Source organism: Salvia splendens, chromosome 11 (assembly GCF_004379255.2).
Source record: "Salvia splendens isolate huo1 chromosome 11, SspV2, whole genome shotgun sequence".
Lineage (NCBI taxonomy): Eukaryota > Viridiplantae > Streptophyta > Magnoliopsida > Lamiales > Lamiaceae > Salvia > Salvia splendens.
In genome coordinates this window covers 10,372,565-10,386,068 of record NC_056042.1, presented here as the reverse complement: position 1 = coordinate 10,386,068, position 13,504 = coordinate 10,372,565, and the positions used below count along the sequence as shown (strand labels likewise).

General features: G+C 43.9%; 2 protein-coding genes across 3 annotated transcripts in view; both read right to left on the bottom strand.

The window, feature by feature from the left end:
* Positions 1-13,504, bottom strand: part of LOC121755480 (40S ribosomal protein S9-2) — a 458,258-nt gene that overhangs the window by 396,674 nt on the left and 48,080 nt on the right. The gene's annotated exons all lie outside the window — the stretch shown is intronic.
* Positions 1,991-4,558, bottom strand: LOC121755476 (F-box protein At1g70590-like). 2 transcript variants are annotated; one of them, XM_042150769.1, is made up of 3 exons: positions 3,622-4,545; positions 2,730-2,863; positions 1,991-2,382 (listed from the first exon to the last, which is right to left on the bottom strand). In XM_042150769.1, the coding sequence occupies exons 1-3, from the start codon at positions 4,157-4,159 to the stop codon at positions 2,179-2,181; spliced, it is 876 nt and encodes a 291-aa protein (XP_042006703.1). In that variant the 5' UTR covers positions 4,160-4,545; the 3' UTR covers positions 1,991-2,178. The 2 variants fall into 2 exon arrangements, with proteins under 2 accessions (XP_042006703.1, XP_042006704.1); XM_042150770.1 differs by having other exon boundaries at positions 2,287-2,400; positions 2,730-2,840; positions 3,622-4,558.

Below are 13,504 nucleotides of genomic sequence, written 5' to 3'. Positions count from 1 at the left end.
GAAAAAGCTGGACCCGTGCTAGGGCGAAGGTAGGTGGACCCGTTGGTTCCCACCTTGGCAACGAAGCGCAGCTCGGTGGTAAGACGCTTCACCTCCGACCGTTAGGTCGGGGGTCCGAGTCACTTCGGGGGTAGATGAGGAACCATCGTCGATCCTCCTTTAAAATAAATAAATAAATAAATAAATAGGAATCCAAGCCCCTTGGCCTAGCGGTAAAGGGTGCTGGATACCGCGTCCATCCTGGAGGTCTTGAGTTCGAACCCTGGGTGGCGTAATTTGTGTTTCCTCCTTGTTATAGGAGTTGATTTGTAATTTCCTCCTTGATATAAATATATGAAGTTAATTTAAAAAAAAAAAAAAAAACTAGGATAGCTCCTTTTGTTAACTCTTCCAAATTTATTTTAGAAATTTATGTTTTTACAATTTTTTAAGAGCACCCACAATGGACTGATCACCGATGTGTTCCATCTCGGGATGAAATGGCATCGGTATTGAGTGTGTTGAGTCGTCATGAATTCCTCGAGGGAGAGTTGAGGCGGTGATCGTTCCGTCACGTGTAATAATGTCTAGATATGAAGCGCTCACTCAGAGTTCTACGAATGGGCTTCATTTTATATGAATTGAGAAAATAATTTTTAAATACAACTTTTATAACAATATTTCAAATATATTTGTTACCTAACGGACTTCTATTCATTTTTATACATTTATAACTACCACATTCAAAAAATCTCGATTACCATCAAATTTCTCTCTAATTTTTTGCACTAAGTCCGGTGGCAGCGATCAATACAAATTTTGATTGGATTATGACTCTAGGCTTGTTGAAGGGATGTCCAAACTAAGTATATCATCATTTGTGAGCTTCAGATTATGTCGAAATAACTCTTTGTTTGCACTGTATAACCTTGAAATTAGGGCACTCGATATGAATTTTTGATGAGATATTGAGAAGGCAATCTCATTACATCATGCTACCGAAGTTGAATTTTATTTCTACCCGGGTTGCACAAAGTCTGCTAGAAAAAAGAAACAAAGGCACTTGATCTAACTTTTATTATATCTAGAACAAGAAAAGGATAAGTACATATATAGTTAGAGAGATAGCTCTTTAATGGAATTTAAACTTGGTTCCCAATCACTCTCCTTCCAAATTCTTGGCCTTTGAATAGGAGGCACAAATTTTTTCTTCTCTTTCATATGCTTCTTCAGTTTGGACCATCCATCTCTAGCCACCGCAAAATCATCCTTGCTGGTGACGGAGTCCTCCAACTCGTCCCCAGCGCGGGTTTTCTGGGATTGGCGCCGACGGAGCTTCTCGACGGTGGTGCACCGGATGACGAAGTACTTGTTCCCCGGCAGCAGCACGTCATCGGGGGACAGTACGGCTTCGTCCGGACGCCGGAAGACGTCAGGCGTGGCGATGCACATGCCTGGGTTGCGACGGATCAGCCTCACCACTGGCACAGCCGCCTCGTACATCTCGATGCGGCCGCCGGCGTGGACCACCCGCACAACAACATCACGCAGCCGCACGCTGATGCTCAGCGACGACGGGCTTCCTGGCGGCGCATCCGATTTCCCTGCCCCCGCGATTCCGATGTCGAGTTTGGGGCGGAAACACGAGCACATTGCTTGATCGAGCATTGGGTTTTGATATTATGGGGAAAAATGGTTCTATATCTAGTGTTGAAGACAGTGACATATAAAGATGGAGTAATTTAGTTTCCTCGATTTAATCGAAGAAGCAGGATAACAATGTTTTCTAGTTGTTTGATTATTGGTGACAGCTCTAGTGTGGATAACAATGCTTAGTCATATTATGTAGAAAGACGAATACAGAATAAATTTTCGGCTATTCTCAGACAATTTTAGTCCCACTTTTTTTATCAGTTTTTTTCACAAAATGAAATGTAATTTTTTGATATGCACAACATTTCTCTATAGTCTGATCATAATAAGATTAATTCCAAATTCTAAACAACCCGTGTGATTCGAATTTAAAAGATACTACTAACAATCAGCATATCATCACAAATAGTTACAAACTTACAAGTTATCGCTGATCGGATACATATAATCATACATAGATCTGCAGTTATACTAAGGGCAAGATATATACCGACCCGAGATGAGGAAACCATAGGCTATGTTGCTGCACTGTAACGAGCAAGGACATCAAGAGGAATGGGCAGGTAGATCACGCCAGGTATCTGCAAGGAGCATCGCCCTATCACGAGAGGATGCAGAAAGTTGCTGGAGAATCACATTCTTTACATGACCAGCAGCTCTCTCCCCACCTTCACCCATCAAGTAGCAAAGAGATGTATTGTACATTGCACGCACGTATCCCCCTTCCGCTGCTCTTAGGTACCAACGAGCCTGTCATAAGTTTTACAACCGAAGAAAAGAAGACCTCTTACTCTCATATGCATTCAAGTAGTCATAAATTTTCTTGTAAGCCAGTTAACTGTAGGTTATCTACAACCCCGACAAACAATGATATCAACGTATGATAAGCTTAAGATCTCCTCAGGAAGGAAGAAAATCCCATCATCCCATGTTTGGATCAAGAAAAAAAGGCAAATTACCTTAATACACTTCTATAAGATGAGCAGTGAGTTTTCTTGAGAAAAAACAAGAGAAATGTGATACGGCAGTTTGTAGTCCATTGACTAAAAATAATTATGTGCGTGTCAAACGTGAAGCAAATAAAAGCTGGGAGATACCGCTTCTGAAAGGCTCCGTTTCACCCCTCGACCTTGGTGCAAACAAAGTGCAAGTTGGTATTGGGCACGGACATGGCCAGCAGAGGAAGCCTGGTATAACCATCCAATTGCCTCCATGGTCTTTGAAGGATAAGCTGCAACATACATATAACAACGACACACATTTAGAAAAGCAAAAAGATCGAATTCTTTCAGTCCTTTAAAGCAGTCCTTTTTTCTCTGGATAACAGCACACTAGCTTATGCTTGCGCCTTTTCTAGACTGTTAAATCACACTCCATCCTAAATGAAGAAGTCACGAATTTGATGGCTCTATCTTGGTAGAAAACACATACTACTATTTAGAATGGAAACGATGTCGAAGGAAGGAATGCAATAGGTGAACCTAGTATGACGCTTGTTTCAAAGTAACAAGATGCAGAAGCTGGGCAGTATAGACCAGAAAAACAAAACCCCATGATTTCAACACACAACATCATATAGTAAGGCTTAAATCACTTAAAATTATTTCATAACACCTAGAAGCATTGATCTTATGTTCAACATCATCATCTGCCAACTGAATTTACTCGTTAGTTCTCCTTATGTTTAAGACTATCATCTCCAATTTTAAATATTTATCCATTTATTCATAGACAAAAATCAAACACTGAACTCCCCACACTAACAATATCAAACAGCAATAAAACTGTAGTCTCCATTAATTATGCCTGATTTTACCTTGATTAAATCCATTTAGGGTTTCACTATCCCCAAATTGGATTTATTAATCAATAATTAGGGTTCATTAATTATCAATTAGAATTTACTAATCATAATTAGTATAATTAAGGTAGATGCACCATGCATATATAATACCAATTCAAAATAAATCATAAATTAAAAATTGATACCTTGAAAATAAAAAATGGCCAAATTACACTGCCCAGTAGGATCACCGAGCTCCGCCGCCAAGCGATACCAAGCAATCCCTTCCTCCTTCTTCCCCATCTCCCAATAGATCAATCCGGCATCCACCATGGCGAGCGTGGACCCACGCGCGGCCCCTTTGAGGAAGGAATCGAGCGCCTTCCTCGAATTGGCCTTCACCCCTCCCCTCCCGTGCTTGAACCGCTTCCCCCACTTGAGGAAAACCATCGCCTCGCGCAACGGCTTCAGCGCGTCCCTCCACGCCCTGCACACCAGCGACGCCGTCTTCAGGCTCGGCAGCGCGAACGACGCCGCGATCCTCGCCAGCACATCGTACGGGAGCGCCGAGAAATCCGACCCCTGCGGCGGATTTGGCGCCGATTTCGGGGCCGAATTGAAGAAGGAGAGGTGCGATTTGGAGGGTTTGGCCAGAATTGGGGATTCCTGGGGCTTCCTGAAAAAGGGAAGCGATGCGAAGTGGTGGTGGCCGTCGGAATTGCACGGCCACGTCATCTGCTTCATCGCGGGGAGCTCAACGGCGGCGAAAATATCTGTGCAAATCTTTAGTGGCTCGGTTTTGCAATGGAGAAGTCGGGTTCATGCACAACTTTAGCTCAATTATTGGGTTGGTTCTTTTGCCACTTCAGCACAATTGGTTCAAGTCCGATATAATTTTGAGATGAAAAGTGACATACACAAGGTAGGTGGCGGGTAGGAAGTCCGAAATTAGTAGAGATTTATGATATTCGCAGGCGCTGATGATGGGGTCAGCGGCCCCATGCAACCCCACCTCCATCTGTCACTGATCGCTGCCGCGTCATTCGCTGCTTCTCTCTTGTACTGCCGCCACCTCCTCTTGCACGCAGTGGCGAAGCCACGTTATGGCCAAGGGGCTATGGTCCCCGTCGTTTTTAGACATTACTATATTATCTTTACATATTTGATATATAATTATAATTGGTACTGACCCTAACTGGTTGTATTGTTTGTCTCTAGTTGCTAAGGTGGTCGTGGGGTTGATCCAGGCCCGTGCGGCCTGTGCGACCGCACAGGGCCCGCAATTTTCAGGGGCCTCTGAAATATTTCAGCTCATATACATGTATTCCTATTTTTTCACCCCAACAAAGCTATTTCTCTTGTATAGCAACGCTCAGGCCTTTTTCTAGCACCGTGACTCCAATTCTGATCGGTTTCTTTTCCCGATCGTAGACCTGGGAGCCGCCTGTTCGTGTTCGGTGTTCCTCATCGACAAACGCCGCAACAGGGACCAGCTCACCAGAGCCATCGTTGATCGCTTCTGCAGCGCCTGCCATCGTCGGCCATTGCGATTGGGAGCAGCGCAAACGCATCAATTTGTCTTTTTTTCTATAGTATATTTCTTTAAAATGCATTGTCTTTTTTCTTTAATTATCATATAGCTTTAAAATGCATTGTCTTTTTTTATAGTGGTAGGCCTCATTTTAGATTTTTGCACAGGGCCTCTGATTTTGTCGGGACGGCCCTGGGTTGATCCTTAGTTCAATATTTGCATTGTTTCTCCTATATTAACATCTAAAAATTATGTATTCTATTCATTTTTTTATTACTTTTGTTGTTTTTTCATGTATTTATAGTATAAGAAATTAAGTTAAGAATATTATACTTTTAGTTTCTATAATCACTTTGTATTTATATCTCATTATTTATCTGTATTTATCTGTTTTTTAGATCTCCTTCTATTTATATCGCACCTTATAGCGACAACAATACTGAAAATATCTATTGAAAATATCTACAACTATTAATGATAATTTGGGCCCCAACACTAAAGTTTGACTTCATCACTGCATGCACGATTGCATTGCCACCCTCCTCATCCTCTGGTGGAAGAAGAAAATTTCGCGGATCAAGTTATATGGAAAAATAACCGACTGGGTGGATCAGTTTGCAATGTCGTTGCGATATGATCAAGGCGCTTCTCTCTCTCACAAAAAATATTTATAACTCTCTAACATGCAACCTACTTTTAGCGGTAAAACAGCAAGTACGAGGTCTATCCCACAGAGAAACTGATGCGTTGAGTGTGTGTTTAGTGAACAGGGTTTAGCTGCGGCCACGCTTTAAGTTGAGAGTTTTAAACTACTGGATTAAACTAGGCAGAATGTAACTATCTACTTGATCAAGGAACATATCATGCTGAAAACCGTAAACTGATCAGGTAAGCGACAGACTGAAAATAAATGACTTAGCTACTTTAACATGCTACGAATCTACGAAACACTTTTCCATTCAACATTATGCAAGCTCAAACTTTGGATCTGGGTATTTAAGACTAAACTAAGCTCAAACAGTCAACAAGATTTCCGAAAACAAACAACTTTGATTTAAAAAAGAACTCAGAAAAGACCTTGGAAAATGCGGAATACAAAACAAGAACGATTGCTTTCAACTACTTAACAAACATGAAATTTAACTAAGTAACTAGAACTGAAATGAAAGAAAGTGATAGATCCGCGTGATCCTCGGTCGGAAACTGAAAAGGTAGCGAACGGATCTGGATCTCTCTGTCGCGCTTCCTTCTACTCTCTAGCTAACCATTCTAACTCTCTACTGGAAAACGGAACTAAAACTACTGATAAAAGAAAAGAAAATAAACGGGAGAAGAAAGAAGATAAAAAAAACTCTACAGCTATGGCGATGCGCCATCTATTTATAGGCTCTTCGCAACATCTATTTATAGGCTCTGTCGTCCTTGCTGGAATTGCGCGTCTCATCCGTCGATACGTGTTCTCCTTCTAAAATGTAGTGGTCCTTGATAACCGATTGAGGATCGCTTGCCAGCGCTTCGGATATATGTGCCTTCTTTTTGTTTCGCAGTGGTCCCCCGGCTACTGCTTGACCGTCAACTTGATCAACCCACACTCTTTTTAGCCTTTTCTGCCTTCTGCGCCAGCATGATCAGTTTGGCCTTGCTGCCCTTGGTCAAGTGGTATTCTTGTACAATTAACACTCGCTTTCAACGTAAAACTGATCAAGTAGCCTACATTTTACCCTCTAAACCAATGCATGAAATATGCCTTATCAAACTGCTCACACTTAAAACATACTTGTCCTCAAGTATAAAGAAAAAGAGAATAAGCCAGATTTCAGACATGGTTTCTCGTTTCAAGAAAGTAAAAGAAAAAGAAGAAAAACACAAGACTCAAAACATAGACACATATTCACATAGATGCATAAAACCGAATAAATTTCTAACAATCATTCCCGAGGTCGAGGTCAATCCATTTGCCAGCAGCTTATGTTTCCACCCTTTCACGTTCACTTGATCAAGGTGTCAGTTCGTCAAGATAGCTCAAATATAAACCAACTGTTGGATTCACTCAGTCACTCATTTCTCAACAGAGATGTTATGACTGTTCACTCAGTAATTGCTGCACATTTAATACCTCGAATCGGACTGCACAAGATAGTTCCTTAAGGTCTTTGTTATGGTTGTAACAGGGCTTAGGGTTGTAATGTGTTTAGGTAAGGTCCTAGGGGTTCTAGGTTAAAATTTGAAAATATAAACTGGAAAAAGAAAAATGAAAAGCACATGAGTCAAGAGACCAAGATCTTCTGGATCAGGTTATAACTTTTTCCTGCCCCCTTTTTTTAACTTGATCAACCTAACCTTTTTACATGATCAACATGGCTAATTCACTTGATCAACCTGGCTACCCATTTATTTCGGCCCTTCTATTGCTATCCCTTTTCTTTTTTTTGAAATAATTCATCTCTCGACCCCTTTTTCTCATGTGTTTATAAAATATAAAAATTTAGGTTTACGGTTTCAAAAGATGGGTAAAAGTGTATACTGGCTCAACTTGGTTTACTAAGGGTGCCTTGTTTGATGAGGCAGGTTTGTGAAGAAAAAAATTGGCTCAAATGATTAAGTCCTAATGCCTTTAGTCCTTACTACTTGTGCAATTTTCATCTAAGTATCAAAAGCAGCCTCTCATTTTTTTTGTAAAAATAGTAGAAAGTGTTCTACTTTAGCTTATAACTTACATTTTAGAGAGGCTTCACAGATGGATTTAAATTGAGCATTTCCATCATACTTATGTCATCCAAACTGATCAAGTTGAGCAATTAAGTTTTCACACGTAAACATGTTGTATCCTTTTTCTAACTCTTCCCCAAGCATTCATATCTTTCATTTACCCAATTCCATGCATACTGTCCTAATTAATTCTATCTGTTTGTTTGTTTTTTTTGTTTTTTAAAATTTGACATGTTTGATTTCAATTAGGCTAACCCTCTCCCCTCCCACTGCATATTAGCTCGCCCTTGAGCGACTTGATGAAGTGGAAAAAGGGTTAGGCAACGGCACAGGTATAACAAAAACCAAGTAAAACTTCTCACACTTAGACCAGACACTGGGCTAAGTGGGAGATAGTGCCCCAAATCAAAATCATGCCAAAAAAAGAAAAACAAGAATAAAACAAAAATACTCAGGCAATAAAAGGAACACAAAATCCATAAACTTCTCACACTTAGACCAGTCACTGGGCTAAGTGTGAAATGGATAAAAATATATAATTACAGACAAAAACAAAAAATAAAACAGAAAGTGTTTGAAAATTGAAATGAGCTGGGTAAGATGGTATACTATTTCCTCCTTGATGGCTGGGCAGGGTGAGTAGAGGTGGGCCTAGTAGGAGCAGTGGCATGCCTTCCTTGAGGGGAGCGAGTAGAGCGAGCACTGGCTGGATCACGCACTGCCTCCAGCAGCCTCTCCATATCAGTCTCAATCATGTTCATCTGCACCAGATGGGCTTGAGAGTTCTCCACCAGCTGCGCCATCATCTGCTCTATGCGCAGCTTCCAATCGGCGTCTCTTTGGGCAGCCTCCTCTGTCTGCTCTACCCTCGGGGTGGCCATTATCGCTAGCTGGGGGCCTTGATGCTTGCTCGGGCTGGCTGGGCGTTCAGGTTGTCTCTGTCTTGCTTCTAGTTGGCCCCCTGACTGCCCGTAAGGTATCTCCACTGAAGCTGTCCACCGGATCATTTAGGTTGGATATGGGGTTGCGGGATTTAGGTGGGGGAGGCGGAGTTTGTGCTTTGGGGGGGAGAAGATGGTGGAATTTGTGGAGAGGATGGTGGAATTTGGGGTACGGAAGTAGGGACGGGATTTCTAGATCTAAGAAAAACCAGATTTGCTCTGAGGTGGGCGAAAGCCGTCGCGACGTCCGTCCCTATAGGCAAACTGATGATGAGCCTTTCTAGTTGCGCTGAAAACTGCAGATATACTATAGGAAGAGGGGTGGAGCGGCGGTGCTAGGGTTTACAGGCGGCGCCGCCGAGGCTGGGACGGAAGTCCGTCGTCCACTGCCGCTGGTACCGGAACCGACATTCCTTGAGGAGGTAGCTTGGTCGCTGGCTCCGTTCTTCTTCATGTTGCTGGTATTTGTGGATTTTTTGTTAAAATCGGTGGCGATTCGAGCTAGGGTTCCTGCGATTTGAGAGATAGAAAATCGAGAGAGAGATATGGGTACGGTTAGCATGTGAGGGAAAAAGTGAAGGAGATTTCAGATAAAACCCCTTTAATTTGAAAAAGAGACTGTTAGCTTCCCCTCGACGCTTCATCTCCCCTCGACGCGTCAGCAATTAAGCACACATTTTCATTTCCCTGCCTTGATCAAGCCAACTACATTTAGACCACAAAATACAACCAGCATCCAACTGATCAAGTGGACAAGTCAATCTATATGAATACTCAAATAATAACCACTCGATCAGTTTAACCTTCTTTATATTTTCATATTTTATATTTTTTTTGTTTGTTTAACTTTAATAAGGAAAAACATATTTACACTAAGTTACTAAGAGTCGACTGGGTGCCTTTAGGATGTCACTTGATCAGTTTATAAAATTTTAAATCCACAGTTGGCTCGATCAAGCAGACTACCCAAAGGTACCCGTTACTCCTTTTACCTGCGATCACTGGAGAGATTCAGGTATGAGTAGTGGAAATTTCTTCCACTACGCACACCTCACTTTCATCTCTGTAAGGTTTCACCCGATGGCCATTCACCAAGAAGGAAGACGAATTAGGGTCGCTTCCTTGGAGTTCGATTGCTCCATTTGCACGTATGGCCACAATGGTATAGGGGCATGCCCACCTTGACCTCAGCTTTCCCGGCATCAGTTTGAGTCTTGACTGGAAAAGTAACACCTTTTGCCCTACCTGAGCTCCTTCCTTCGGAGATTCTTGTCATGCCACATCTTCGTTCTTTCTTTATACCACATGGCTGAATCATACGCATCGAGGCGAAGCTCTTCAAGCTCCTGCAGCTGTAATTTCCTCTCTTCAGTGCAGGCCTCTGCGTTCAAGTTCATCTCCTTAATAGCCCAGAAGGCTTGATGCTCAACCCCCACCAGTAGATGGCACATCTTCCTAAATACCAGTCGGTAAGGGGACATTCCGATCGGAGTTTTGCAGGCGGTCCTGTATGCCCAGAGCACGTCCTCCAGTCGGCGGCTCCAGTCCTTCCTTGTTGGGTTCACTGTCTTTTCTAAGATCGCCTTGATCTCTCGGTTGAACACTTCAGCTTGGCCATTCGACTAGGGGTGGTAGGATGTAGACAGTCGGTGGTGGACGCCGTATTTTCTCATTAGAGCTTCGATGGTCCGGTTGACGAAATGAGTGTCTTGATCAGAGATGATGGCCCGCGATACTCCGACCGGGTAAAGATATTTGACTTCAAAAATTGGCTACCTCCTTGGACTCACAGGTCTTGGTTGCCTTGGCCTCAATCCACTTGGACACATAGTCTACCGCCACCAAGATATATAGATTCCCTCAGATGATGGGAATGGTCCCATGAAATCAATCCCCCAAACATTCGAAGATCTCGCAGACTATCACGGGGACCTGCGGCATTTCATTTGTCGCTGAGATTCCTCCAGTTAGTTGGCATCGTGAGCATCTCTTGCAGAATTCATAGGCATCTTATGAATGGAGGGCCAATAAAACCCATTGTCAAGCACCTTCCTCGCTGTTTTCTTCGGACCGAAATGACCGCCACAAGCTAGTGTGTGGCAGTGGACTAGTACGTCCTCTTGTTCCCACTCGGGTATACAGCGGCGGATGACTTGATCAGCTCTCATCTTCCACAAGTAAGGATCATCCTAATAGAAGTAGCGGTAGTCGCTTTTGATTTTCTGCTTAACTGTTCTCGTGACCTCAGTACTCGTGGGCAGTTCGCCTGTCACCAGATAATTGCCATATCAGCAAACCATGGCTCGCCTCTCTGCTGGGTCTCCTTCCTCTCAGCTTGGTTGATCAACTCAAGGCTGGACTTGACCATGTATAGATGTTCTTCAGAAATGCGTCAGAAATGGCTTCCCCATTGTCCTCTTGCATGATTCGGCTCAGGTGATCAGCCACTCTATTCTCTGAGCCCTTCTTGTCGACTGCCTCCCAGTCAAACTCTTGCAGAAGGAGTACCCATCTGATCAACGCTTCGGCTCTCGACTCTTTCTTCGTAGGAGGTATTTGATAGCCGCGTGGTCTGTGTAGACAATCACTTTGAACCCAGCAAGTAGGGTTTGAATTTCTCAAATGCGTAAACCACCGACAGCATCTCCTTTCTGTAGTATCATAATTCTTCTGTGCTTGATTGAGAGTCTTCGAAGCGTAGAATATCACGTGGCTTTCCCATCGATCTTTTGGCCCAGCACCGCCCCTACTGCATAATCGCTTGCGTCGCACATCACCTCGAAGGGTGACTCCAGTCGAGGGCGGCGATGATTGGCGCACTGATCAATCTGTCCTTCAAATCTGGAAGGCGGCTTTGCAGGCATCGGAAAACTCAAACTCCACTTCATTTTGTAGCAGCCTCGTCAAGGGCTGGGCAATCCTTGTAAAATCTTTATGAAGCGTCTGTAAAAGCCTACATGGCCCAGGAAAGCCCGATTTCCTTCTGATTAGTGGGGTATGGAAGCTTCGCAATAACAACCAACCTTGGCTTGATCAACTTCAATCCCTCTGCTTGACACAACATGGCCAGTACGATGCCCTCAGTCACCATGAATGGCATTTCTCAAAGTTCAAGACCAAGTTCTTCTGTTGGCATCTCTCCAGCACTCTGTTCAGGCTATGGAGCCCTTGCTCAAACGTGTCCTCATAGACGGTAAAGTCGTCCATGAAGATCTCAATACAATCTTCTAGCAAGTCAGAGAAGATGCTCATCATGCATCTCTGGAAGGTCCCTGGGGCATTGCAGAGTCCGAACGACATCCTTCTGTAAGCGTAGGTGCCGAAGGGGCATGTAAATGTTGGCTTCTCTTGATCATCTGGGTTCACAACAATTTGGAAGTAGCCGCTATACCCATCAAGGAAGCTGAAGTATTGTTTCCCGACCAATCTCTCAAGCATTTGGTCATCAATGAATGGCAGCGGAAATGAATCAATCATTCTCATGGCCGCATTAAGCTTCCTAGAGTCTATGCACATCCTCCATCCAGTGACGGGCCTTGTTGGAATCAACCCCGTTTTTCTCGTTCTTCACCACTTTGATTTCACCCTTCTTTGGCACCATATGAACTGGACTGACCCAGTTGCTATCCGGAATGGAGTATATAATTCCGATGGAGCCTAGCTTGACTATCTCCTTGAGCACTTCCTCCCTCATGTTGGGGTTGAACTTGCGTTGCTAGTCACGGTGGGGCTTTGCTCCTTCCTCTAGCCGGATGTGGTGCATACATAAGTCTGGGCTAATTCCCACCAAATCCGTCAACTTCCACCCGATGCCTTCTGATTGCGCCTCAGTACCTCCAGCAATTGCTTTTCATGCCCCTGGTCAACTGATTGTTGATGATTACTGGCAGCGTTTCATTCTCCCCAGATAGACGTACTTCAAATGTGCTGGAAGCGGCTTCAATTCTTTTGCAGTTGTGGGTAATTCAGTAGGCAGAGGGTTCTCTTCCACTTCTCTTCTCAGTGGGGTGCCTTGAGCAGGCAGCTTCTCGAGGCTTGACAATTGAGCGATCCCGCTTGACCCAGCTGGCCGCGGTCGCTCGCAAAAAATCCTTCACCGCTTTCGCGATGCTTGATCATCCATCTCGCCAACTTTCATAGCCTCGTACCAGTCAGCAATTTCCTTCTTAACCTCTTCGTCTGCTGCGGAGTCGGTGAATTGCCTCTGTAGGAACTCCTCTTCGAGATACTCTTGCACCAGGCTCGGTTACGTCCACCGAGTACACGTTCTCACTGTCCGTCGCCTTTCATTGCTTCGTCAATGTTGAAAGTGAATTGCTTTCCTTTGAAGTCCAAACTGATCGTCCCATTGCGGACATCAATTATAGTGCTGGTTGTGGACAGGAACGACCTTCCCAATAAGACTCCACTAGACTCCTTCGCTGCTGGCTCTGTCATTTTGATGACGAAGAAGTCGGCTGGGTACATGAAATTATTCACCTTAACTATCACATCTTCGAGAATTCCCCGGGGTGAATGCAAGACCTGTTGGCTAGCTATATCATGATGTCGGTGTCGACGAGCTTAGCCTCTCCCAGCTTCTTGTATATGGAATAGGGCAATACATTGATAGACGCCCCGAGATCGCACATTGCATGCTCCACTTGAATGCCTCCAATCGAGATTGGGAGTGTGAACATCCCTGGGGTCGTCTTCTTTGAAGGGAGGTCACTCCGCTGGATCACTGCAGAGACATTCTCCTCTGTAATCATTCTTCCTTCTTCATTGACCTTTCCCGCCAGGTAGTCTTCAACAAATTTGCTGATAGGGGCATCTTCAACGCCGTCAGGAGTGGCACTTTGACTTCCACGTCCTGAATAAGCTGGCCACATCAATCGTTGCATCCCTCTTCCTTGTAATCATCCCACG